Source organism: Pelmatolapia mariae, linkage group LG2 (assembly GCF_036321145.2).
Source record: "Pelmatolapia mariae isolate MD_Pm_ZW linkage group LG2, Pm_UMD_F_2, whole genome shotgun sequence".
Classification (NCBI taxonomy): Eukaryota; Metazoa; Chordata; class Actinopteri; order Cichliformes; family Cichlidae; genus Pelmatolapia; species Pelmatolapia mariae.
Genome location: NC_086228.1, coordinates 17,646,402 through 17,672,551, shown reverse-complemented (window position 1 = coordinate 17,672,551; position 26,150 = coordinate 17,646,402). Strand labels below are relative to the sequence as shown.

General features: G+C 36.4%; 2 protein-coding genes across 5 annotated transcripts in view; both read right to left on the bottom strand.

Moving 5' to 3' along the window:
• Positions 1 to 13,757, bottom strand: part of fam13b (family with sequence similarity 13 member B) — a 68,470-nt gene extending 54,713 nt beyond the window's left edge. For 2 of the 4 annotated variants that reach the window (XM_063494162.1, XM_063494168.1), the window contains exon 1: positions 13,499 to 13,757. The gene's annotated coding sequence lies outside the window, so the exon portion shown is untranslated. The remainder of the gene's footprint in view (positions 1 to 13,498) is intronic. The other 2 variants (XM_063494184.1, XM_063494175.1) reach the window with 1 other exon arrangement.
• A 1,969-nt stretch (positions 13,758 to 15,726) lies between these two features.
• Positions 15,727 to 25,442, bottom strand: cxcl14 (chemokine (C-X-C motif) ligand 14). Its single transcript, XM_063485508.1, has 4 exons — positions 25,041 to 25,442; positions 23,156 to 23,261; positions 19,358 to 19,471; positions 15,727 to 17,516 (listed from the first exon to the last, which is right to left on the bottom strand). The coding sequence occupies exons 1-4, from the start codon at positions 25,102 to 25,104 to the stop codon at positions 17,501 to 17,503; spliced, it is 300 nt and encodes a 99-aa protein (XP_063341578.1). The 5' UTR covers positions 25,105 to 25,442; the 3' UTR covers positions 15,727 to 17,500.
• Between the last annotated feature and the right edge of the window lie 708 nt (positions 25,443 to 26,150).

The window sequence follows — 26,150 nt, the reverse complement described above, 5'->3', positions numbered from 1 at the left end:
TAAAAAGCCATGAGCTCACACATTTCAATTGGGAGGGACCGTGTGGTCCAATAAAGAACTGGAATGCATATCATTTGGGAACAGGCATATTCTTATTGTTTCCCTCACAACAGCTGCGATAGAGGATGAAATGACTGGAATCATTTGTTTCACATTTGCTTATTAGATGCCAAAACATCATACTGTTTTGGCATCTAATAAACATCCAGACGTATGGCTATGGCTCTGCTAGTCTTCTGGCATTTTCCAATTGTACTTTATTGTCTCACTAGAATAAACACGGTCAGTTGATGTGCTAAAGAAAGCACAGAAGATAAGCTAAATTAACTGTTTCACCCTCTGAAAGTCAAACACTGCTAATGAAAAGACTTGGTTAATGTTTGACTATGAGAATTTCTGGTTTTTGAGCTTATGGTGCAGAAGGAACAGAAACAAATTTGAAATGAATCACTTATGATCAGAACTTTCAAAGTAAAATACAAGTTTGCAGAAACTGAGTTAAGGTGGCAAGCTTAATTTTTTCCCAGGGACTATATTCACAACTAATCATGTGATTTGAGTCAGTTCAACTACACCTGCCGGGAGAATCAGATTCTGGATCGTGACTCTATCCAATAAGCTTGCCATGTGACTTGTATCACATTTCAGTATGGCAGCACCTGTGTTCACATAGATATGAAACCTGAACAGAAAGATCAGAGGTTCCACAATATGACTATGACCACACAGTTCACTGACATGGTCCAAGTGATAACAGCAGCAAAAAAAAAGAGGAAAAAACTATGAGAACAAAAGACTTAAGTTGAACCTCTGATGTGCAAAACAGTGTCTTTTCCATTAAAACAGAGTCCATGACCACAATGAAAATAAAATATTCACAGGGCATTATAAATAAATCAGCAAAGTCTCCCCAACGCGCACCATGGTGTGAAATCTACTGAATAAAAGAGATCAAAGTGGTTCAATTCTGCAGTCTGTGATCATTTGCCAAACTATCATGGTCAAACTAAATGAGGGAAGTACAAGGTGACAAAAAGAAGGTTGGAGGAAGTAGCTGGGCCAGGAATTCTCTTCATAAGAACAAACCCAGAAATTGCTCCTGTTTCCTGCATTTCAGTAGTTCTGTTTTTCATTCTCAATGATGTACTGTCTTAAATTTCTGAGCTTAAAAAAATATTTGCACAGATTGGCTTCGTGGATTCAAAATGGTTTTGTTTGCTCTTTAGAAGATTATATATAGACTTTGTCAAAATCTGAAGAATTAAAAAGGCTTCATTCTCATACAAAAGATATATTCAATCTAAAAAACAAAAAACCCCAACTCTATTCTCTCAATTAAACATAATAGTGGTACAAGAAATAGAGTGTTTTCATTGTCATTTAAAACAAAGTGCCTGGGAGTTTTTTAGCATTTATATTAAACCAAAAACTAAAAAAGAGAGAAGCCCTTTGTTGTGCCCCGGTGGCCCACCTGGTAGAGTAACTGAACCTGGCATTAAGGATCAGTAGGCCTTACTGCAGTGCCCCAAGTTCAACTCCAGCCTTTGCTTCTGTCTCCCTTTCAATTTGTTTAAGGTAATGATATAAATTTCCTGTGAATTCGTGTAATAGTTTATTGGAACTTGGGTGTCTACGTGACTCAACTGCCTCACAAATCTATTCTGAATTTCTTGAACCTTGCCCCTGAACAATTCTTGCCAAGTATATTACTTAAACACATTAAAGAAAAAAAAAAAAAAAACTAATGAAACTAAAGTAAATATTTTGACACAATAAAAACCCAGTCTTAAAACTTAGTGAAACATAAGACCTAAGACATAACATAAGACAAAAGGTAAATAACAGAAAACTACATAAAACTCTATGTAAAATACACATGCGATACATACATACAAAGAAAAACATACATACAAAGAAAAAAAAAGAGATTTTCATTCTCTTTCCTGAAAGTCTTAAAAGGTAAAACGTGAGAAGAAACATGAATCCCCTAAACTTTATCAACTTTTATGGTCTGCCATAAAACCATTATTATGGCCTCATATTTCCACACGCACCTACTGTGTTAGGTGTGTTGGACTCAAGTCATTTCGTACATGTATCCATTGGTTGTTAAGTCTTTAGTTAAGTCGATAATGTTGGAATGACCCACGCCAACCCCACCCCCAAAAAAAGGTCTGTCACTGAAGTAATGAAGATGACGCGTCACTTTAAGCACTCATCAAATGTATCAGGCATTGGTATTTATCATTCAGGGTGTGTATACTTAAACATTTTCTGTGCCATCTGATTTGCAATCTGAGTTACTGAGCACAAAGTGGCGGCTTTTAAATTGAGACTCATTTACTCAGATACTACTTACAACATGTCACCTCACAGAAATGGTGTTAATTTTCTACTACCTTGAGCCCAGTTAGCCATTCGTAATGTTTAACTAATTTGCAAGAACCTGCATAACACGAAGCATATCAAAAACCTGCTAAGCACAGCTAGTGATTATGTTGATCCCAGCAGCTAAGGTGTTTTTACATTATACACAGCTGTATCAGTCTCAGTATACAAAACATTAACAGATAGGGCTTCGAAAAATAAACAGTTTGCATGTGAGAGCCCGTAAAAGAAAGCACGAACACAAAGACAGGAAATACAACAGCTATTAAAACATATATAAATCAAAAACATGTAGGTGGTGTGAAAGCTGACCTAAAACCTGTCTGTGCACATTTTAAGCTGTCTGGTATTAGTGCCAAGTCTTTTCATTTGCCTTGTAGCACTAAGCCACCCTAACGATACACCCCGTCCCAGCAAAAGGATGTTGTTGTAATGTTGTAATAACTTCCTTGTTTTCTTCTTCTTCTACATGTACATTTTAGTGACATGCTAAAATGTCTAATGCTAGTGAACATGCAGATAATGTTCACTATCCACCAGACTTACTTCTAAATGGGCAAAATGCATGAATGGCAACAACAGAGAGCAGGGATTTTGGTGAGAAATAAATACTCTGTCATTTAGATTCTCGCTGCAAAAATTACAAATTTGATACTTAATATTATTATTATTTGTTTTATTCTCAATTTGTACAATTTAAGAAAAATATTAAGTAATTTAAAACAATATATACATAGATAGCACTATCCTTTATGTTAAAAAGCCTAAAGGTTGAATAGCATCTAATGAGTTATTACATAGACTGTTCATGGCAAGTGTATAAAGCAACAGAATAGAAGGATTACATATAAATAGATGTTAACATAAATAAATACATTTTCCTACTAAGACTCAAGTAGATACTACTATAATCTATCTAGCTTAATCTGTAGATTAGTTTTAGAGTTGAAGAGTATTATTTAGCATTCAGTCATTTATTAGTACAAAATCAAATATTTTGTGGATAGTTAACATTTTTAATTTTAGGTTAAAGTTTTATTTTATTTTACAACTTTGAAATTATAGTCTATTTTTTGGAGGCAGACAGCAGCAGGTCAAGTCAGGCTGAGAGTCTAAGATACAGACAGATGGGGGAATAAAGAAGGAGTAGAGTTATAGAGAATAAAAGAGCATCATAAAGAGAATGGCTAAACAGAATGGCTGAAAGGATAAGAAGAGGAAAAGCACAAGGGAAAAATTGAGTAGTGTATCCACACAAAGACGGCACATCATTTTTACAATTTGTTTGTGTATTATTTTTCTTATGCCAAATGAGGAAAACTGGCAATTATCTTGCTCAAACAGAATCCAGTTTGTGTGCAGAAACACTAATGAAGTCACAGAAGAAAGGGCAAGTGAGGTAAGGAGAAGATCAGGAGAAAAAAAAAAGGCAGTAAAGCTGGTGTTTGCCCTTGAATCAGCAGCAGCAGCTCACTGCCCTAGCCTAGTTTAGCTGCTCCTTCTGTGATAAATTAATAAGCACATGTCTTTGGGGGACATCTTCTTTTCAGGCCTTGTTATCTCTTTCCCTCAAGAAATATTCACAATCTTCCTGTTAATTATTTTGAAGATGCAGGGGACATCTAATAAAAATAACCATTTCAACACATATTTTTATACTATTTCATGTCAAATGAAAAGCAACATGTACTTTAAAAACTAGTTCAATTGGCTGTCAAATGTTGGTTAGCTTGATTTTCTTTGAAGCTAGAGAATCTGATGAATATGACAGAGCAAGGGTTGGTGAACAGAGCTAAATCTTGTTTCATGTACTCCAATAAATCCAGCCTATGCAGCACACATCATATCATTCTGGACAGTCATTTAGAAAATGCAACCTACAGACATTTTTGGAAACTGTAACAGAAATTTTCTGATACTTTATACTGATACTTTATGGATAAACAACCATCTGATTTATGAAGGCCTTTGAATTAATTTGTCTTAAAATTTCATAGGACTCTTTCAAGGGAAACGGTTAAAAAAAAACAAAAAAAAAACAACAACCTTTCTTTGCTTCCCAGAAGGGCTTTGACATTGAAAAAAGCTCTAACGCCTACAGTGGAAACACAAGTGCAGCTCTGTGCAGCCAAATGTGGGAGTGGAGGGAAAGCAGCATTTTGTTTGGGACATTTGCATAAAGTTTGATTGGTTGCCATCTGGGTAAACAGACATACAGAATTTATTTTTTTTAACACTTTACCAATAACCCAAATCAGATTTTTCTTAAACTAAAGAAATGGTTAAGGTCATATTTTATTAAATATAACCATCTTAAAAAAGGTAATTTGCACACAGACTGTGCAATCTCCCAAAGAAGTCTATTATACAGTATACAAAGCGTATATTACTGTCTAAGCATTGGCTATATACTGTGGCTTTACTGACAGGAATTATGTCTGGATGACAGTAGGCCATCACTAACATTCAGCAATGTTGCATAAAAGATAAAAGGGACTTTTGATAGTGTATTATTAACTTTTAGTGCAGCCTCTTTATCACGCCAATCCCGATAGAGCAATTACGTAGTTGAAGATTTTTTTTGTTTAGAGGCCTTATATCATGAACGTTTAATTATTTCCCTCAGGCCTTCAGAGGTGAAAACTGTACTTTAAATTGTCCCCCTAGAGCTAACACTAATATATCCTTAGAAAACTAAGTAATAATAAACCAGTGGTTTTTGATCAAACGATAGCATCTACAGCAACAAAGTCATGTGGAGCTGGCACATCTAAAGTAATTACCCTCTATCAAGAAAAATTATGCAAAGGATTATGAACAAGAACATTAATTACTGTAAAATTGGGGTTTTAAGTCAACAGCTCTATTTCAAACTTGTACTGTAAAGTAACTGCAGTTGTCATTTTAACGTTCAGGTGTGGTTCACACTAAATTCAGCAGGTGTATAATCTGTGGATAGGTTTTGTATGGTGATATATATCTCATGTCTTGTATGCATATTATGTATGTAATTGGTTATTTATTTTGATGGTACTGATATCTATTAAATACATAGTAAATTTGATTGCTATGTCTTTCTTTTTCTTAGTTGCCATGGTGACAAAATATGCACCACTGGTCTGAAGTTCACTTCCTACTGATATACACGACATACAAATTTGAAAGTAAATGTTTTGTTTCCAGAGCTTTCATATACCTCAACACACTCATTTCAGTTCACCATCAAAGCATTACAGATAAGGTGGTATCCTGACCTTAGCAGAGCTTGGAGGAGTTACTGGGCCCAGCCTCCTTTGAGGCAATGACTTTGAGCTTTATTGATTTAGCATCGATCTCTATCACCTCTTTCTCTCACTCGTTCTCACATTGATGGAAATTTCCAAATGTCTGCACTCCAACTTTGGGCCAGTATTCTGCTGGTATTTTACTTCACTGTTGCCTTTGTACATCGTGTATGTCTGGCATCTCTGTGAAAGCAGTGACGGTGCAATGTGAAAGTCAAACTCAAACAATGAGGAAATCCTAAGCCTGTTGTCCAGTATCACAGAATGAATATTCTTTGCATTACTATACAAAGACTGAATGAGGCTCAATTAACACAGAACTAATAGCCTACACAGGATAGTACAAGTCTTGTCATTCCCATCTGTGTGTGAGTTCCTGTGTGCAAACAATAGATCAAAACACCAGCTGTGAACATAAGCTGACAAATGAACAGGCTGAAGAGCATTTAAACAGTGACCAAGCAAAATCTGATACGAGTTCAAGCTATAGTTTCACAGAGAACAGAGGAAGTGACATTTTAATTATAGCTTTTGCTGCTGTCTTTTACTTCCTTTAACTGGAACTCTTTTTATATTTTTAACTTTTTTTTAAGTGAACAAATCTACATTGTGGTAAGTAGTTAGGTTAATTAAGAGGGATATTTTAGCCATTACATTTAGGCAGTTTTGCATTCTCACCAAAAAGGGCAGAGAAATGAGCTTAGATCAATGAGGATTTGCTTCTCAATTATTGCTCTGTGGCCATGAGTCAATGCTTGTTCTCCACATGCATCGAACACACAAAAGAGTCGATTTTCTCTTCAAGATGGACTTGCTAAATTTTGTTTGCCATTTTTACTATGATAAGAACAGAGGTATAATAGATAATTAAAGTCAAGGCAAATCACAAAAAATGTAATTGAAAAAGCACCATTTTTTTTACCCAACTAATTCCACGTGTGGAAAAAGGAACAGCACGTTCAAAAGTATCCAGAGTAATGATGTAATTTTCTTTCTGTAAGTGGAAACCCATCTGGGAAAACGGAAACGCACAACAGAATCTAGCAAGACTGTGCACTTATTAAAGTGTAATGTAAACAAAATATTAAGAGTGGGAAACAGTTCATATTATTGTTTGTAGACTTCAAGGGAACTGTTTCATGATATTATAATCACTTAATTGTTGTTGTTCAACCTAATGATACTGATATTTAAAAACTAATATAAATAATTATTAAAATGTAGTTTCCCATGCATGTCTAGTTTTATATAATGCATGGCCTTTGTGTACAACTTTAAACAGTTCTGTGTTTGCTATGATTTTTATAAATGTTTAAAAATATTTCCTTAATTTTACTGATTTATATGAACAGTAATAGAGAGTATCCATCATATTCATGTAACATTGTAACATAAACCCTTAATGTGCCCAGATGAAAATAAACCAAAGTACATCCCATTAAATGAGTTTCTGTGCAAAAGCCAATGCTGAACGAGTGAGCACAGCTGATCCCAGATCTAAGTAAGAAATGACTTGACCTGAAATGGCTCCAGAGCAGTGTTGAGAGGTTTTAATAGCTGAGTTTGATGCCAGCAAACTAACTTTACCCTTCAATCCAAGCCAAACAGCACTACTGCCAAATCAAGACAGGAAAACTCACCTCTGAGGTCAAGGTCAAATTAATGTATTAGCCATTTGCAAAGCCTTGCTCTAGCTATCACAAGTATAATTCAAGAGGTTTGAAAGCATGCAGTAATAGCTGACTGACTGTTGGCTTTACTGACTGCAATTTGGCTTAAACAGGACTTAAAACAAGGGTGAATTCAAGTTTTGTTTTTACTGATCACCCACCCCAGTTGTGATAGTATATGAGAAGTCACTTACATACATTATAAAGGAAAAAATAATCAACAAAAGTGAGTCACTATTTCTTTCTACAAATAAAAAACAAGGAAACTTGGGCAACTAAACCAATTCAGTCTTTAGTTTCCGGTAGCTGTTATATATATATAGCAGCTAATATAAACATATTATAGACAGGGTAGCAACTAATTATGCAAACCAAAACTGAAAATAGATATAGAAACCAATACGCTTAGAGATATTTAGCGACTGGGGCTTTCCAAAGCAGGAAGAAAACCACAGACTTAATGTACAAAGGTCTGCAAATACTGTAGAAAATAGTGCTAAGAGTTACAGATATATTTTATGGTCGTTTGTCATGCTGTATTTCCAGTTATATGACCTTGCTCACCAGGCAATCTCTGTGGTTGCTGGACACTCAGCAGATGCTGTACGGCTAGGGCACTGCCCTTAAACCTACTGAGAACATGGTGTCAGCCCCAGATTACTTAACCCCAACCAGCTGCTCAGTACAGGATTTCTCCATCTGCCTAATTGAATACTGTAGCCCTCTGCTTTTCAAATGAACTCCAAACTAAAATTAAGAACTGCTTTCATCAAATAACTACAGCAAATAGAAACAAGAACAAAACCTGTGAGAAGTATACTGTTTATCTACTAACAGACTAAACAAAGTGAGTTATTTTAAACTTATAAATGTAATGATCAATTTCTGATTTGGAATTTTCAAACACTGTAAATACAAATTGTCAAAAGATTGTAACCACTCTCTATTGGCCTATTGTTGCTGCCCAAACAGTTCTGACCCACAAAGCCTGGAGGCTGCAAGGCCTTTTAAGGTATTTCGCACTCAGACATGAGCAAAAAGATCCGTCAAGTCCTTCAAAGTGCAATGAGGATCTTGTTTTACTTCCCCACCCCAACTCCATCTCTCTTTTTCATAGTTTTTCCCTTCATGGTACTCATCACTGATCTTTTAAAGATGATCAGTCAGATCTTTACACAAGACTGATTCTCTAGCATTCTCCAGAGATCAGTTTATACGTGGGACATTTAGTTTATACCAGACCCAAGTGCTATCTATCCCCCTCACCACTCTCCTTGCTGACCACTTCTGCAAAGTGTTATTTCATACCACAAGGAGCTTGATAACTTAATGCATTTTGTGTCAGTTTTTTAGAAGTAGTGACAAACTGTACTTTCACATGACTTCCTGATTTCATAATTACCTGACACAGCGATTTTTACTGAGCTGTTTACTGTCATTGAGGAAACAGTGATAGCTCCATGTTTGAGAGCACTTAGCAATTACATACATACATACCAAAAGGATCATACTAGTCATATCTGTTGGTGGAAGTCCTAAAGCATGTACACGTGGTATTTATCAAACCAAAGGGTGATTTTCATCATTTCCATCTATTCTCAATGTACAGTTAAAGTTCTGATATTCTTTGTTATTCAAGGTAAATGACAAAATATGGGGAAAAAAGCTTCTATGAGGGGTTTTTTTTCCCCTCATGTAGAAGCTTTCGTTTCTTCAGCCACCCAGTGAACCATCTCCATTTACACAGTCTTTGAGCCAGGTCAGTGACACACAGCATGACACTGCCTTCGGGCAGTTTTGGTTTAATTTAAAACAGAAGGCAGTGCTTTGGATTTCCTCAGCTTGTAGCTACATACTTTGATATTGCTACTCCTTTTCATGGGAGTTTGTTGTTTTCCATCACTGAGTAGTTAGTCTTGTGCTTACACATGACATACAAACATACAAATGGTGTTTTCACCAATTCTACTAGTTATAAGTTATAAAGCATATTTGCTATACACGTGCTAACATAAACCAAATGAGATTTAATTTTGTAACTTTCTTGTAGTATTGCTCCAGCTTTAGCAAACTTTGGGGCATATTTAGTTTGGCTTGGGGCCCTATACACAGCATTAAAAAAAAAAAAAAAAAACAACATTCAATGACTAGGCAACAATAGTTTCACACTCCAGGCAGCTGTGTGATTTTGACACTGCTGTGTGTGCGTGTGTTTTTCCTTCCATATAAAAACTATGGGTCGTCTTACATGTATGTCTTATCTGACACTGTAGGAGGCTGGAGAGTTCTGACTCTGTTGGTATGTGCATACGTGCGAGACTCCACATAAAGGGCTGCAGGTTCAGTTTAAGTACACTTAATGAGAATTTAATTTTTATTTGATTTCAGTATTAATAGTTAGTTACATCTAGTTAATAGGTGACTAGAGGTAAAATAATTACTCTAATTATTAAATTTCCAGCTGTTAACATCTAGGCATCTCATAAAAAAAATACTAACTTATCCAATTATTTTTGAATGTGACATATGGATCCCCTACTCAACCCAGTGAGCTACGCCAGCACCCAGTCACTACTCATTTTTTATTAGTGGATGACAACTTGAATATTTGAAAATCATACCGATTCCTGTCACAATATGATAAATTACTGCTTTTCCTCCCGTATTTAGGGCTTAATATGTTACACTCCACTCTAAGAGCCTCTAAGAGTAAGAGCCATTGTCACCATTTTTGGAAAATGTACAGTTTCATCCATCCATCTTACCCAACTTAGGGCTGGAACAGTTTTCATGTAGTGAGAGGTAAAGTACTCCCTAGACAGACTGCCTGTCTTTTGCAGGTCTAGCGTAAATGGAAAGTCATCCCTTCACACTCACATACACACCTATAGCAAATTTAGAATCACCAGTTAACCTAACATGCATGTATATGCACTGTGAGAGGAAAACGGTTATTAAAAAAAATTGATAAAATCACTGGAGTAATAAAAATTTAAAATAGATTTTAACTGCAGTTCTACATTAAGTTAAAGTTAATGCAGCCCATTTCAAAATCACTCACAATAAAATCATACTGATCAGTTTTTATTAGAGAGATGTTTGCGCTCCCATTATCTAGTTCATTTACACCAACAACTCCAGAACTCAACTCTAGAATGACCATAAAGCTGAATCAACACTTTGCTTAAACAGTTTCATCAAACATGGAGCATTATAACCTTTATTAAGGTAGACTTTATTGGAGGACTGTTGTATAAGACCACTTTAGATTGTAAAGTACTGTCAGATTAAATCCAAGGTGTTTTTACAGCAGCTGACTTTACAACTACTTTTCATTTTTTCCACTGACCTGTATAGATCCACCTGTTGTTTCTAGTGTTTTGGTAACAGGTTATACTGTACTGAGAAGGCCTAAGACTAAAGTAGATAAAAATAATTCTTATTTTATATCTGAAAAGCTCAACACAATATAGATTATCCAATCCGAACAGAGTGGAAACAAATCAGAGGTTGCTTCTGTATTAAATTACTGCCAGGACAGTTTTGTGACATAAATAACATATAATCTAATTTTTTCAAGCTTTTTGTTTTTTAATAAACTAGTATCAAAAACAAAGATATTGTCTGAACAGCTTGTAACATAACTGTTAGAAGTCTTTCAGCCCTTTGTAACAATCCCCTATTTACCCATTATAAAATTGATAACATTGACTTCTGCAACTGATCAAGACCAATGCAAATGTTCTGTTGATATATTAGTATATCTCTAGTTATCAAAATGCCATCCCCATCATTTGGTTAGCTGATGATGTCATAGAACAAATTATTTTAATTCCCAATCAACTTAATCACATATTTTTTTAATGTAAATTTCATAAAAAGCTTTTCATAGCATAATTTGAAATCTAGTTAACTTGTTTTGTCTGACAAACAACAGAAATGTATCATTTACTACCAAAGTAAAACAGAGCTTTTTATTACAATTAAAAAGCTCGAAGTGTGGTATTTATGACTGTAAATTACGCAGTGCTGAGCAGTGTACCAGTCTTTCATAAATGCTGTACCAGTTAAAAGATACAACGCCCACCGTGTCTTTTCAAATAGCTTATATTATTATTTATCTGATTACTGCCATGGATACTGCTGAAGCGCATGAGAAGGGGGCTTTTATGACTGTACAGTCTTCTCACTCACAGTTCCTGTCCTATGAATCATACACATTAATAAGGACAGCCATTACAAATCTGCAAATAGCTCTCTTCAACTGGGAACAATCATGGGATACAAGTTGTCAAACAAACTATTTAATTAATAACTTCATATTTACACAATTATGCCGCTTAACAGCATACTGGGTAATTCCTCAAGGCTAACACACTGTTTATCCTGACAAGTCCAAATGGAGTTTGTATCAAAGCTTTACAACAAAGACTTGCTATATATTGACTTTATTTAAAAACAGGGGCAAAGGTAGCATTGCAGCAAACATTTTATTTTGAATTTATTATGTACCATTTAAACACAATTTTAAGACAGTTGTGCCCAACTGCTGATATTCAAGTCCCTGTTGACTGCCTATCAACTCAAAGCAGCTTTCTTCTCTGACCTCTGGCACAAACAAGGCTTTTTATCCAAAGAGCTTTTGCTCACTTGATATTTTCCCTTTTCCAGACCAGACTGAACTTCAAACTAGATTGTGAGAGTACTTGTTTTACTTATGCATAGTACAAAGAGGTGTATAGGAAAATACTCAGACTAGCCTATCTGGCACCAACAGTCAAACCATGTTCAAAGTTATTGAAACCACTTTTCTTCCTCATTCTGATGCTAAGTTTAAACTTCAGCGGGTTGACTTGACAAAGTCTGCATGCCTGAATCCATTGAGTTGCTGCCATGTGACTTCCTAATTAGGTATTTGTGTTAATGAGCACTTTAAGAGGTACAACTAATAATTGTGAATGTATATTATTTAGGTGCGCTGTAGTTTGAAATGTATTCAAACTAAAAGGGTTTTATAGAATTAACTTCTACAAGTCATGAAGTGGAAAAAATATTTGGAACCTATATGGTAGGCACAGAAATAATATTACTAACAACATACCTGGATATACTGGTAAATTCCTCTTAACCAATGCCTTATTTATGACCTAAATTGGCCAAATATTTATGAATAATTATGAATTACAGTCTAGTTTTCATACACATGGAAGTTGTTTTACTTATGCACACTATACAGCGTATGAAGACCAACCCGTCATGCTTCTTGACATGTTGCCGGATGCCATTATGCAATCACCAAGACTTCAAAGAGCTCAGAAATAAACGTCAGCCTCTCATTTCAATGTAACGCCATTGCTGACGCAATTATTGCACATATACATATCCTCATTTGGATCAGCACAGCTTCGTATCAAATCATGTGAACCTAAGCATTGGCGAACATTCCAGCACACACAGTTAAATGCATCCGAGCAGGAAGCATCTGTGTCAGTGATGAAGCTTTCCAGAGATAAACAGAACAGAAAATGAAACCACCATCTACAACTCGGGAGAACATGAATTCCAGGAACACAGATTTCAAAACGGTTTCCGTATAATCCTGTACAAAAAAACCCGTCATAACCGGATGATTTTAAACTATCCTACCTACTGCGTCTCATATTCTTGATGCACAAGCAATATCACACAACTCCATAATTTATATATATTATCAAATGTACACAAAACTTTTTTTAAAAAGCGCATTGAGTGTTTTTTTCTTGCGGCACTGATAAAAACCTTAAACACTCAATTATTTAGGAGTTTCTTTTTCTGTCTCCGAGTTAGCTTGCCGTGCCTGCGGAGGAGCCACAGATGTGATGGAACTGCTATTCGGTGCTATCCGTTAGCCGCTAGCTCACAGTGAACACAAATATAGTCGCAAACGGTTTTAAGCCCCGCTGTGCGCTTTAATATTAGCCTCTACGTAAAGACACATGTAGAGGAGATATATCCTATCAGGTATACATGAGAAAAAAAATGATATAAACACATAATAGAAATGGTCAGACAGAGTTAGCTTAGCAGGCTAGCATTAGTTAGCGTTTAAGATGCTGAGAGAACCAGAAGAAGAGCTGTTAGCAAGGAAAGCTAATCAGAAGCTCCGGGGTACCTTACCAGGTCAAAACAAACAGGAAAGCGGAGCGAGATGCATTAATTTCTTGTTTCGTTTCTGAAGCCGACGTCTGGTGAGACGGTAACTTTGACGAGATCAAAGCAAATAATGTAGAAATATCGTCGGGAACATTGCAAAGACACTCGAAATTAATGTGGTTCCTGTTTTTTGCTCAGACTGGCTCGGATGCCCGTTCGCAGGTCGTTGCTTGGAGAGACTCGCACACATACACACACACACCCTCCAGGGACGAACCTGCCAAATACTGGCCCCGCCTCTTTTACTGTGAGCGCAGCAGGAGACAGCTGCCAAATACTGACCCCGCCTTGCAGACAGCTGTAGACTAGCAGAGACGGCTTAAAACGCATCTGTGGCTGATTTCTTTATCTACTTATAACAGTAATAATCCAGTGTCTATTCCAAGTATGTGTTATATATATATATAGGTGATAGGAAATAGGTGCAGCGATTTACTCACAAATGTGTAAACGTAAAAGGAAGTACAGTATGTAAGGCAAAAACACACTTGGGCTTATATCTCTTTAGGAGGCACCTTGCTAGCGCAAAAAACATTTTATTCGTGGCAAACTATGTTATGTTTCACAATTTTTTTTTATAACCAAATGTGTTTTTACAACATTCTGCTAGTAACAAAGTGACTAAAAATAGATTTAAAATTTGGTTTTGGCTATATTACACTATTGTGCAAGACTGGTTCTTCCCCTGAGTTGTGTGGCTTTTTTATGCTTGAATGGCTTCACAAACAGTAGAAAATGTAAAAATGCTCTGGTACAAGGAATGGACTGAAAATTAAAGAAAAAGCAGCCAATGTCTAAAGAAAAATTGTGAAACAATTTCAGAAAGCCTGGAGAACTGCTGCTCACTTTAAAATATTACATGGAAGTCTGGCTCCTTGGAAGCAAAATATAAAGAAAGGAGTGGCATGAGACTTTTGCACAGTGCTGTAAGTTCAGTCTAATAATCTCTTTTTTATATTTTAGAAATAATAAAGTACTATTGCTATTGTATGCTTGATAATACAAAGATTCTTTACACTTTTGCCACCTCATATTACACATTTTATTCAACAGCAATGCTTTACGTCCATGTACCAAGAGATGGAAAGTATCAAAATGTATACAGCCCCTATCAGCACAGCGGTTTCTATTATTATTTGCATGTTAGATATGTGTTTGTTTGTTTTTTCTCTTCCAATGTTTTTGTACATTGCTTCTTACAAATAAAACTAATGAATAAATGTATAAACTAAAACCTTTAACTACATATACTTTATTAAACACCCCTTTGTTCATATGCTGGCAGAATAATAAACCTGAGCCTTTACAACAAAGTCCACCCCATAAACTATATGTGCAACAATTGTAACCTTAAGGTCCACAAGTGTGCTTTTTTTTTCTCGAGCTTTTATCTTCAATTTGCTGCCTTTCATGGCAGATAGAGTTTGTGCAGTTACATAAAGATAGTTGCAAGTTAATTAATCATTAAATGAATAGTTTATGTGCCTAAACATAAAACACTGAAGTAATAGAGATAACATATGCTGTTATGAAAACTTCACCACTTTTAGAGATTTGTTAAAGTGAATAAAAGAGCATTACACGTATTTGATATCCAGCCAGCCTATACTGCACATAGTGACATGATAAATACATGTACTATATTAGTTATGCATTATATTACTTAACATGAATGTATTTTATGTATAAATACAGTGGAGCAAAGTCACTTTCAGGATATTAAATGTGACCATATGGGTATTTACCGCCACCTGGTGGAATATGTTGTAAGAAAAAAAGGTTTCTTTGCTGTTTCAGTTGAACTACAATTCAATAATTCAATTAAATGAATTAAATACAAACACAAACTGACACAAGCTCTATAGACACTCTATAGATACTTTATTGCTCTGTTTATTGTTTAACAATCTAAGGAAGGTCTAACAGTGAGCTTGGTGGGCTATTTCAAACACACACCCTCCAAGAATCTGTTACCAAACCAATATTTAAATAGCAAAAAACAGCTATAATGCAGCAATACAATATACATGATGCTATAAAGTCTTAATATGAATTTATTCTTTATTCTCAGTAACGTATAGGCTATATGTTTCCACTTACAAAATGCTTCTTATATATATATATATATATATATATATATATATATATATATATATATATATATATATATATATATATATATGTGTGTGTGTGTATATATATATAATGCACATTATTCAAAAGGTAAAGGAAATGTGATGTTTTTGTGTATAGCTTGTCCACAACATACAAAAAATAACTCAAATGAAAGAGTTGGTTAGGAGATCTACTGAAGTCATCCATATAGGACTATAGGAAAAAGAAAACAAATGAAAAAAAAAAAAACCCATAATGGCCATACAGCTTAAATTGTTGTGTGTTGTCTTCTGTGTGGGCAGTAATTGTAATTCAGACTCTTGGAAGATTCAGCCAAATCGTCCCTAGCAAAGCATTACTTTTCCAATGCCTTTCTAACATCAAAATAACACAAACTCCATCATAAATGACAATTCTGATAACAGCCAACATTTCTACTATCAATATATATATATATATATATATATATATATATATATATGTATCATACAACAAAAAAGAAGACATACAAAAGAAAATATTTTCTATGTAACCAAATCCTGATATAGTTCATTCTTTTGTGCCACTGAGCTTCATTATTGTCCATAAACTAATAAAAAACACACCAGTAAGCCAGACTATTTCACTGGGCAGAGTTTGAAACTATTGATAATGTCACTGTAATTTATTTTCGCTTTACTGTTGTAGGTGCAATAAAACCCAGAGCACATTTCACTTCTGTCTGACAAATATTTCCTGAAATTATTCTAATAATTATAATTTTACATTTTCAGCAGGCGTTAAAGAGTTTAAATAGGTTTTAAAAATCAAGATGCTGTCTACTGGTGCTATCACAAGGCTGACTCATCTTTTTAAGGATGCCACGATATGTAGGTCAATTAAAAAAATCTTTCAACCAGTGTGAAAATATGGAAACATATAGTCATTCGTCATAAACAGCTAGGATTCTTATATTCTTAGTGTACTTAGTAATGACCTATTTGGACAATTTCCAATAAACAGACTGTAGCAGTGATGGCACAGATGACCTGTTTGATTTTCTTTTAATATTTATTGAATCTGCACTCTGCAGGTTAAGTATGAGAACAGTTTGCAAAAAAATTGATTCAGTTGTCCCTCTGAAGATGAATTTTTATTAAGATGGAAATAGTTAAAACACTCACAGATGCGTACACACACACACACACACACACACACACACACACACACACACACACACACACACTGACTGTCGGACCTCCATAATCTGTCTGAATAAAAACAACTTCTGTATAAAATATAATCACACACTGACTGACTCTCCTCTACAGATACAGAGAATCTAATTTATGGAGAACCTTTATCCCGTTATTTCAACTGCACCCTCGTAGCCAAACCTTATACGCTGATTATATAAATATACCTGTCATACTGAATGGTATACGGAAAAGTGGAAACTGCAATGATTAAACATCAATACACTGTATTTTTAAGAGAAATATTTGCCTTTCCTCAGAAATTCTTTTTCTTACACATTTTTCACCAAAGCCAAAACAAAACAGAAGCCCCTTTGAATAACAACCATACAACTGTTTGAACACAGATGGCGTTGTCCACAATTTGACAAATATAACTACAGTGGCAAAGACTGGAGTGGTGAGTGACTGTAACTACACTGATGGCCAACTAAAGCGAGCCCACCAGCCTATGTACAAATTGTAGATATCTCTTGATGCGCTTGACAGATCTCAGGCAGAAGAAGTAGAAGTACAGCTTCAATGCAGATTACATCTTGTACTTCACAAATGTAGTCCTGGTGGAGTTGGTGTCCTTTGTTTGTCTCACACGATCCTTGTGTTGAGAGCGACGGTTTTATGCTTCATACACCCTGTGGAAAACAAACATATATCTCTTACGAGATTTGCTCCTTTGGTTGCAAACAATATAGGTTTTTTTTCAGCCTCCTACAAAAGGTGTCTCTGTTTGAGTAGCGATCAAATGTTTACATGTAGTACGAACATGACTTTAATGCTTCTGTAACCAACAGTGTCCCTTAGAAATGCTGTTTTTGAAAAAATACGTCCAGAGGACTTTTGTCTAAGAGCTGACTCTGACCTCTGAAGTTAAAAAGACGAGTTTCAACAAAACAAATCAATAAAGCATCACAGCTTTATTGATGGCCACTGGATATGGTTTCAGCCCGGAGTCAGGGATAAAACTTGAAAAACTTTATGTGCATATGTTTATGAGTGGTTTATGCATTGCTTCTTAATGAAATGACAAAGAAGATATAACATGGTAATTTTTAAGAGATAATGCTTTATTAGGTACGCCTGTTTAGGTGATTGTTAATGCATATCTAATAATATCTAATCAGCCAATCACATGGCAGCAATTCACTGAATTTAGGCATGTAGACATGTCCAAAATAACCTTATAATGCTCAAACTGAGCATTAAAATGGGGGAGATGATTGTTAGTGCTGGTGCGGGCTGGTTTAACTATCTCAGAAACTGCTGATCTACTGGGACTTTCCCACAAAACCATCTCAGGGTCTATAGAGGCTAATCCAAAGGGAGAAAACATTCAGTAACAGTTCTCTTGGAAAAACTGGTTTGTCAGAAAAGAATAGCCTGACTGCTTTTAGATGATAGCAATGCAGCAGTAAGTCAAATAATAATTAGTTACATCAAATGTGGTTTTTGAAGTTTTGTAAACATTTGACAATATATATAAATTATGGAGCTGTGCAATATTGTAAATACATGAAATGTTCTTTAGATTCTTACTTTTATTTACTTTAACAAATCTCTAAAAGTGGTTAAGTTTCCATGACAGCATGTTATCTCTGTTACTTCAGTGTTTTATGTTTAGGTACATAAACTGGTACATTTATGTAACTGCACAAACTCTATCTCCCATGAAAGGCAGCAAATTGGACATAAAAGCTCCAAAAAAAAGTACACTTGTGGACCTTAACTGTTACACATATAGTTTATGGGTTTGACTAAGCTAACTCTGTCTGACTCTATGTGTTTATATAATTTTTTCTCATGTAAACCTGATAGATGACCACTAGATGTCAGTAGAATGCAGGTCACGCTCAACTTAATTCTGTTTTGTTACGCCTACCAATTCAAGAGTAAAATCCTTGCTAGGGTGGCCTCCGTAGGACAAACAATTCTAGCTGCTGTTTATCTGTAGCGAGTGTAGGCTGTCAGTCTGCTATGTTAGCTATGGATCTAACATTTTTGGACTGGGACTCTTTGCGACACTTTGTCTCTGATAAACAGAAGGAAGTGTGATTTTCAGGACACTCGAGCCTAACATTAGCTGGCATAATGTTAGCTTATACACAGCTGCTGTTGTTTTTTTTAGTCAGGTTGTTATCATCTGTCCAGGGATGGGAGGGTCACATGTCTACTCTGCTACCATAAGTAATTGTGACAGTATTTGGAATAAATAAATGTGTTCATGCACGGTTTCGTTCAGATACAGGAAGAGGATGACATTTTATCTAGACTTATTTATTTATTTATCTAGGCCACGTGTTTGTTCTGTGTATTATGAATTACTTGATTCTAAGTTTGTAAAAATGTTTAGATGTTTCGGTTTGTGAAAATCAATTTGCTGAAATATAATTACACATTAAATAACCTGACAACACGACTGACTGTACTTTTAACTAACATCACCTGATTTTTATTTTTTTTGGTGTTAGGCTATTACCTGTGCTTGTCCTTCCAGATGCGGAACCATTTGACCAGGTTCTTAGTGCTCTGAAGTTTGGGATGAAGACAGTACTCCTGCCCCTTGAACCGAGACACATTCTCCATCGTCACACTGAGAACAGGAGCCGAGAAGAAGCAAAGGTTAAATACTGATTTTAAAAAACACAAAACATGACATGTAGGTTTTCCAGTCTGTATCAAGTACACATGTACTCTTGAACACTCTTATTTATTCTTATAAAAATTAAAAAAGATTTTTAAAATGTGCAAATTTTTGCACATGTGGCTGCCAGCTATTCAGTAAGACCGCTTTTAACATTTCAGCGACTACATCACTTATAAAAAAGATAATATAGTGGCCCTAAAGGCCAAGCACTTACCGGAATCTGACTGCTATCATATCATGACAACAAAAATGGCTAGTGAGTAAAATAAGAAAATTTCACAATGAATGTTTTCAGTTTGACTTGGAGGGTTAAGCTCAGCTTAAGAACTCAAGGCACAACTTCATTGGAGTAAAAACACTGTTGTAAGCAAGTCAAACCATCTGAAAGCCAGTCTGAGTCTGCTGAATAGAGACTGGTTAAGTAGTAAGACATCTGACATGTTTTTGCCCCAAATTTTAGTGGCTATTCTAAGCTGCCTCCAATAACATTTCCACAGCTGAATGCCCTCCGAATTCAAAAGATCCGCTTGCACAGCTTTGCCAGCTTTTTTGGCAATGAAGCAATATTATGGAGCTGCCACTTAAAAATGTGACATCTAAGCTCATTGAATCAGTTCATCTGTCTGTTATGCTCTGCTTTTGGCAACGACAGAGACAGACTGCCTGTATGTGGCGTATTCAGACGAAAGAAGTGAGCGTGGTAAATATAAAAAAACAAAAGACTCACCATGCTAGGGGGCCTCACCATCCAGTGACACACTCAAAGGCTCACCAAACCATGAATGCTAAATGACTTGACTGCAAAGGAACTTGACTTTTCATTCGAAGGCTGTATTCAGTGGTTATAAAGATTAGATTAAAGAGTTTTGCCTCTATTTTCCTGCCCATTTGGTTGTCCCTTTGTTTCACAATTGATGCCTTAGTTAGATAGCTCTGTGTGCTTTCTTTTGGAAGAACTGAGTTCTGAGTGTGTTTGATGGATAGAACATGAAACTTCCTGTGTATATTGCATTTAACCTAATTACCGTGATCGTTTGAGCTTTGGTTCCGACTCATTATCATTCACCTAGGTAGCTGAAGCACAGCCACTGACTCTGAAAACTTCCCTGAGTTATAAGGACATTAAAAAAAGGAAGGTGAAGATGAAAGAAGTCCAGGGAAAAGACAGAAAATTGAGATGACAGGTAGGAATAGGGAAAATGATATTTGGGGCTCCTAGGTTGTGCATGTTTGTGGTTAGGAGTGGCTGCTCAGAATGCCAAACTAAGTGCTGTAAGCCAAATGACCAAAGTGGGGACTCTCTTGCTCATTTCTCTCCCACTCTCTTTCTTTCTGTTGCTTTCCGGAGCCTGCTGAGACTCATTTTTCACCAGGCACTAACGGCTGGTGGGCCCCATCTCATGCTAATAGAGCAACCTTGAATGATGACTGTGTGGCGAGTAACACCCTCACAGAAAAACAGACCTGTGAGGTGATGCAGACCAAATACAATATAATGCTTCTGACAGGTTTGTTTTTTTGGAATGCACACAGAATTTATTTCTTGACTCACTTGATGTGTGACTATACATATCCCTCCGCTTTGCAGCTGTATTCCTCCGCCAGCCAGTCACGTTGCAGTTTATGTATAAAATATGTAAGGTAGGAGTCATGAATTCAAATAGCCCTTTTCAGCCTTTATCATGAGTAATGGCGTTTACAGAGTGTTAAATTTATTAGTATTTACAGTGTAAATTATATTTTCAAATGAAATTTGAAACATTGATTAACACACTAAAGTTTTCAAGTATTATAATTTATTTGCTGTACTCAACAACAACCAATTACCATAAAGTACTGATTTCAGAAGGGCATCTGTAACAACATTAGGACGTTAATGAATGATTTTAATAGTATAAATGTACTTGGAGCTTAAATAAATTATTAATGATAAAACAAAAATGGAACAACAGCAAACTTAAAACTTAATAATCATCCATCCATCCATTCGCTTCCGCTTATCCTTTTCAGGGTCGCGGGGGGCGCTGGAGCCTATCCCAGCTGTCATAGGGCGAGAGGCGGGGTATGCCCTGGACAGGTCGCCAGTCTGTCGCAGGGCTAACACACAGGACAGACAACCATTCGCTCTCACATTCACTCCCGCATTCACACCTATGGGCAATTTAGATTTTTCAATTAACCTATCCCCACAAAGTGCATGTCTTTGGACTGTGGGAGGAAGCTGGAGTACCCGGCGAGAACCCACGCAAACACGGGCAACAACACAACTTAATAATCAATTTTACTTAATTAAAATTGCTATAAAAGCAGCAAATTGTGAGATAAGAGGACCTAGTTTTCTGTTAAAAATCGACTGAAACGATAAACTGACTTAAATGGTTGGATATTATCTCAAACCTTTTGTAAAAATGTAGAATACACTTTGAGCATAAAAATCTGTCCACACATCACACAACCTGCGTGTCCTCTGTGTTATATTGTAATGTGGCAGCAGGTGGCAGCAGAGATTGTGCATTGAACACCAAGCAGAGTCCCAGGAGGCTGACATAACATCCCCATCTGCTGTGCCTTCATTTAGCTTTGAAGCAAAAACTTAAAAAAATGAAACGCACACAGCGTTTTATAGTTTTTCTTGGCTTGTGTGGGGCTTCATTCACATCAGCTGAAATCATGTAGTACAGACTGTACGCATAATATGAATGTATTTATACATTTCAGGTGAGAGTGTCTGTCTTAAAGCGCTACAGGTTACTTCTTTTGAAATATAATTCATAGGAGAAGAATCCATTATCAATGGTGAAGTTCATGGTGCATTCCTCAGTAGCTCAAAATGAGCATATTAGCTGTATGTGTGCTTGAACTTTGACCTGAAAGGTTAAATGTCTGATGGCAGACAGAGGCAGAAGGATCAAGCACTGATCTGTGATTTAGACCATTTTTTTTTATTGTTTAAGTACAAACAGTCTTTTGAACACACAAGCATTACATTATTCTTAAATTAACTAGACTTTAATAGATTAGTAGAATAGATAGATTAATGGACTGCATCATTATGTGATGCTTACATCTCACACTGCCCATGATGTCTGAATTTACAAATAAAAGTCTGGAAATGTTCATGCTTGAGTAATTGAACATTGTGGAATGTTCTGGAAATCGCTGCTTTCTTCCTCCCCTCCTTTTCAAGTAATAAATCATCCCCACCTCCTGTCTACAGGGAGTAATTAAATTATCAGTTTATCACGATGTAAATCTTTCAGAGTGTTTTAGGCATCAACGAAAGGGTGTTCTCAAAATGTGAGCGCGGCTGCTGAATATGTTTACAGTATGTTGGAGTATCATTATGGTTCAGGAACGGCTTTAAATATGCTGGTAATCTGCTAATTGTATGATTTGTATTCAAAGCATGTGCAGAGTACACGCTGGAAGAAAAAGGGGATGAATAACCAGAGGAAAGGGGGAAAAACAGGGAACACAGGTAAGCAGGTAGGAAAATGTCAAGGGATTAAGCAAAAAGAAGAATGTAAAGTAGGAATAAGAACTGAGGAAAAAAGCAGAGAGAGAAACGAGAAAATGCAGAAATGACATATGGAGAGTGACACACTGAAAGAGAATCAAAGTCTGACTCACAATATCATCTTCTCCTGGCAGAACGGGTGTTTGGGTTTGATCTCCAGCTTCTGTACATCCTTGTATCGGATCTTGGGCCCTTTTCTGGTGCACCTGCACTTGTAAGCTGTTGAGAAATATAATGCACACATTAGACTGCTAAGACACAAATCTAATAAACTTGTCATGCAAGCTCAATTACTTCCAGTGAGACTGACAGATATTTAACTGACAGGGAAGTTAATTCTTTGCGATCTGACGGCAAACTGGCGTGGAATCGCAACGAAGTACTCCCGCTTTATCTTTGAATTATAATTCAAATGACAAGTGGGTGTTATCTGTTTCTATATTTATATCTGGCAACACACAGCTGAAATTCCATGCTTTTACTTAAGTCACAGTCAAATTAAAGGCACATTAAAATAGAAATATAATTTGGCATGCAGTTAGACCCCTTTTTATATTAAGCATGACTAAAATGGAAACATCTGCGTAGAGAGGAAATTGGCTTGAATTCCACACTGTACGAGTTTTATGCTATTGCTGATTGTTCACTGCACATCAGCAAAATTAAAGATGCTGCTTTTATCCCATTAAGCTCAGACGATGCATGGGCTCCTAAAGGTCCTAATGCCTTGCACGAAGAACTTGAGACTTCAGCTGTATTTAGCTCACTATCATGTTGCTTCTCTATCAGACACTAATTTTATAAAATTCCTGCACTACAAGCACTAAGGGAGAAACTATGCACCTCTTTAATTAAAGCTACATGTCATCTTACTTCTGAAGCATACATATATATTTAATAATGTCTGTCCATCATCTTCTGATCAACTTAAAATGATGCCTGTTCAGGGCAAGTTTTCTAGCTGTAGTAGTGAATATATTACACAGAGGAAATTAGTTTTGCTGGGCTGTATATTTGTGATGGGAGGTGATGACCTGGATAGTCCAAGGTTTCCCTCATCCATCATCTGCTATCTGTCCAGACCGCCAGGCACTAAATTTGTCACAAGCCCCCACAGTGGAGCGCGACTGAGCACCGACATATCAGACAACAAAGGCCAATAAAAATGGGCAAACACTGGTGTTACTATATTGTCAAAGGCAAACAGCTTCACCACTTTACACACTGAACTGAAAGGGGTGCCCGTTAAACCTGTTCTCAAATGATGTATATGTTTACTTTCATACATATATGGTGGTAAACACGTTATACAAAAAGTCAGTTTCCATCAGAATATAATAATGCTCCTGGCAAATACAGACATAAAGTTTTCCCACAAAGTTTGACAGCTGCAGACACGAAAGGAGAATGAAACTATGATACAGAAAGAAAAATGCATTTTAAATAATTGTTATGTAAAAACTAAAATTGGAATATTTTACTGTTAATTTAGTTAGATATGGGTGGCTTCGCTTGTCTTGCCAGAAACTGTATGTCCCAGAGGGCTGTTCAGGGTGCAAGGACGCTTGCCAACATAAGGCTCATCATAACAGCAGATTTCTTACACCAGAGTGGTATTCATTATTACAGTTCAGCTCCAAGATCTCAGTGTTTATGGATACTAGGAAACAAACAAAGTGCCTAATTGAGTGCACACTACTGGTAACACATTGTTTATGCCAACCTAAATTCATTTTTGGAGCACAGGCATGCAAGCAAACGCACCACTGAGTCCCTTCAGCAAAGTTGACTTCAGCTGTTGACTCTTGTTTCAAACAAACTGCACAGCATGAGTTGATTCCTCAATCTTTCCTTTCACGAACACAACACAACACACCAGGCGTTTGCTTTCACCTTCCACCTACCGATAATTGTTCAGTTATCACAGCTTAAGCGCCACACAGCCCATTTTGAAAAATGACAAACTTTAACTAAGATAAACAGGAAAAAGGTGTTTACCTTCTGCGCTCAGGCAGCATAAGGCCACCACTAACAAAAGCAGCACCGTCGTGCACCCACGCATGTCTTCACAAGTTCAAAAAGATTTTTTTAAAAGAAGTTCCTCAAAACCCGAGCCTTCCAAAGGAGTAAATACTGAAATATCAACAAAAAGTCTTTCGATATGTAGATAGCATCCACTACTGGGAGGCAGACGTGAAGAGCAATGGGGTTTTCAGCTTTTTGGGGTCCCTTTGGAGCGCTGATTGTGCAACTCCGTCTGTGCGTCCCGAGCGCTTGGATGAATCTCCAGTCACTCGTTTAGGTCTCTCTCTCCCCCTCGCTTGCTGTGGAGAGGCAGGCAGCAGCTCTTTTAAAAGCTGCCCGCTATCCCATTCTCATTAATATGCACAACCAGACAGCGAATCAAACACTTGTTGTGTCCTGCGAGGGAGAAGTGGAGAACGTGGAAAGGGAGGGAGGGCAGGAAAAAAACAAAAATGCACGTATTGTTCACCAAAATCTGGATGGATGACGTCTGCTGGTCTGTTCGTCTGTTGTCCTGATTTCAGGCTGACAGACAGAAAACTTGGTGGGATGAAGAAAAACGCCACAATGACAGCAACAACAGAGCCAAGACAAAGGAAAAGTTCCTCCTCGCTGACAGGACAGTGAAATTGAAGGCTGACGTGTACGAAAATACGTTACCTAACACACATTGTGGGTCAGTGAAGGCAACGTTTAAGGATCAGAGACTTAAATTGAAGAAAAAAAATCCATGTGGTTGGCTAAAAACTGACAGGTAAAAATCACATGTTTAAGAATATATATGCTCAAAAGATTCAATTCATTTGCTGATAGAAGACTGTGATCTTTAGTTAAAAGCAGTTTTATATTTTTTTAGGCATACACGCACATTGAAATGGTGGAGTATATTATTTTTCTCATTATTTTTTCCTCAATCAGATATAACTTATAACATAATAAATACTTATCAGTTTAGATAAAACATAAAAAAGCTGGAGACGACCTTTTAAGATTTCCCTCGCCTGACGTCAGCATCTAGAAAGAAAACTGGACTGATTAGTTTCAAAAGCCATTGTCACGAAAACGTAATGAAAGGCTTACAAC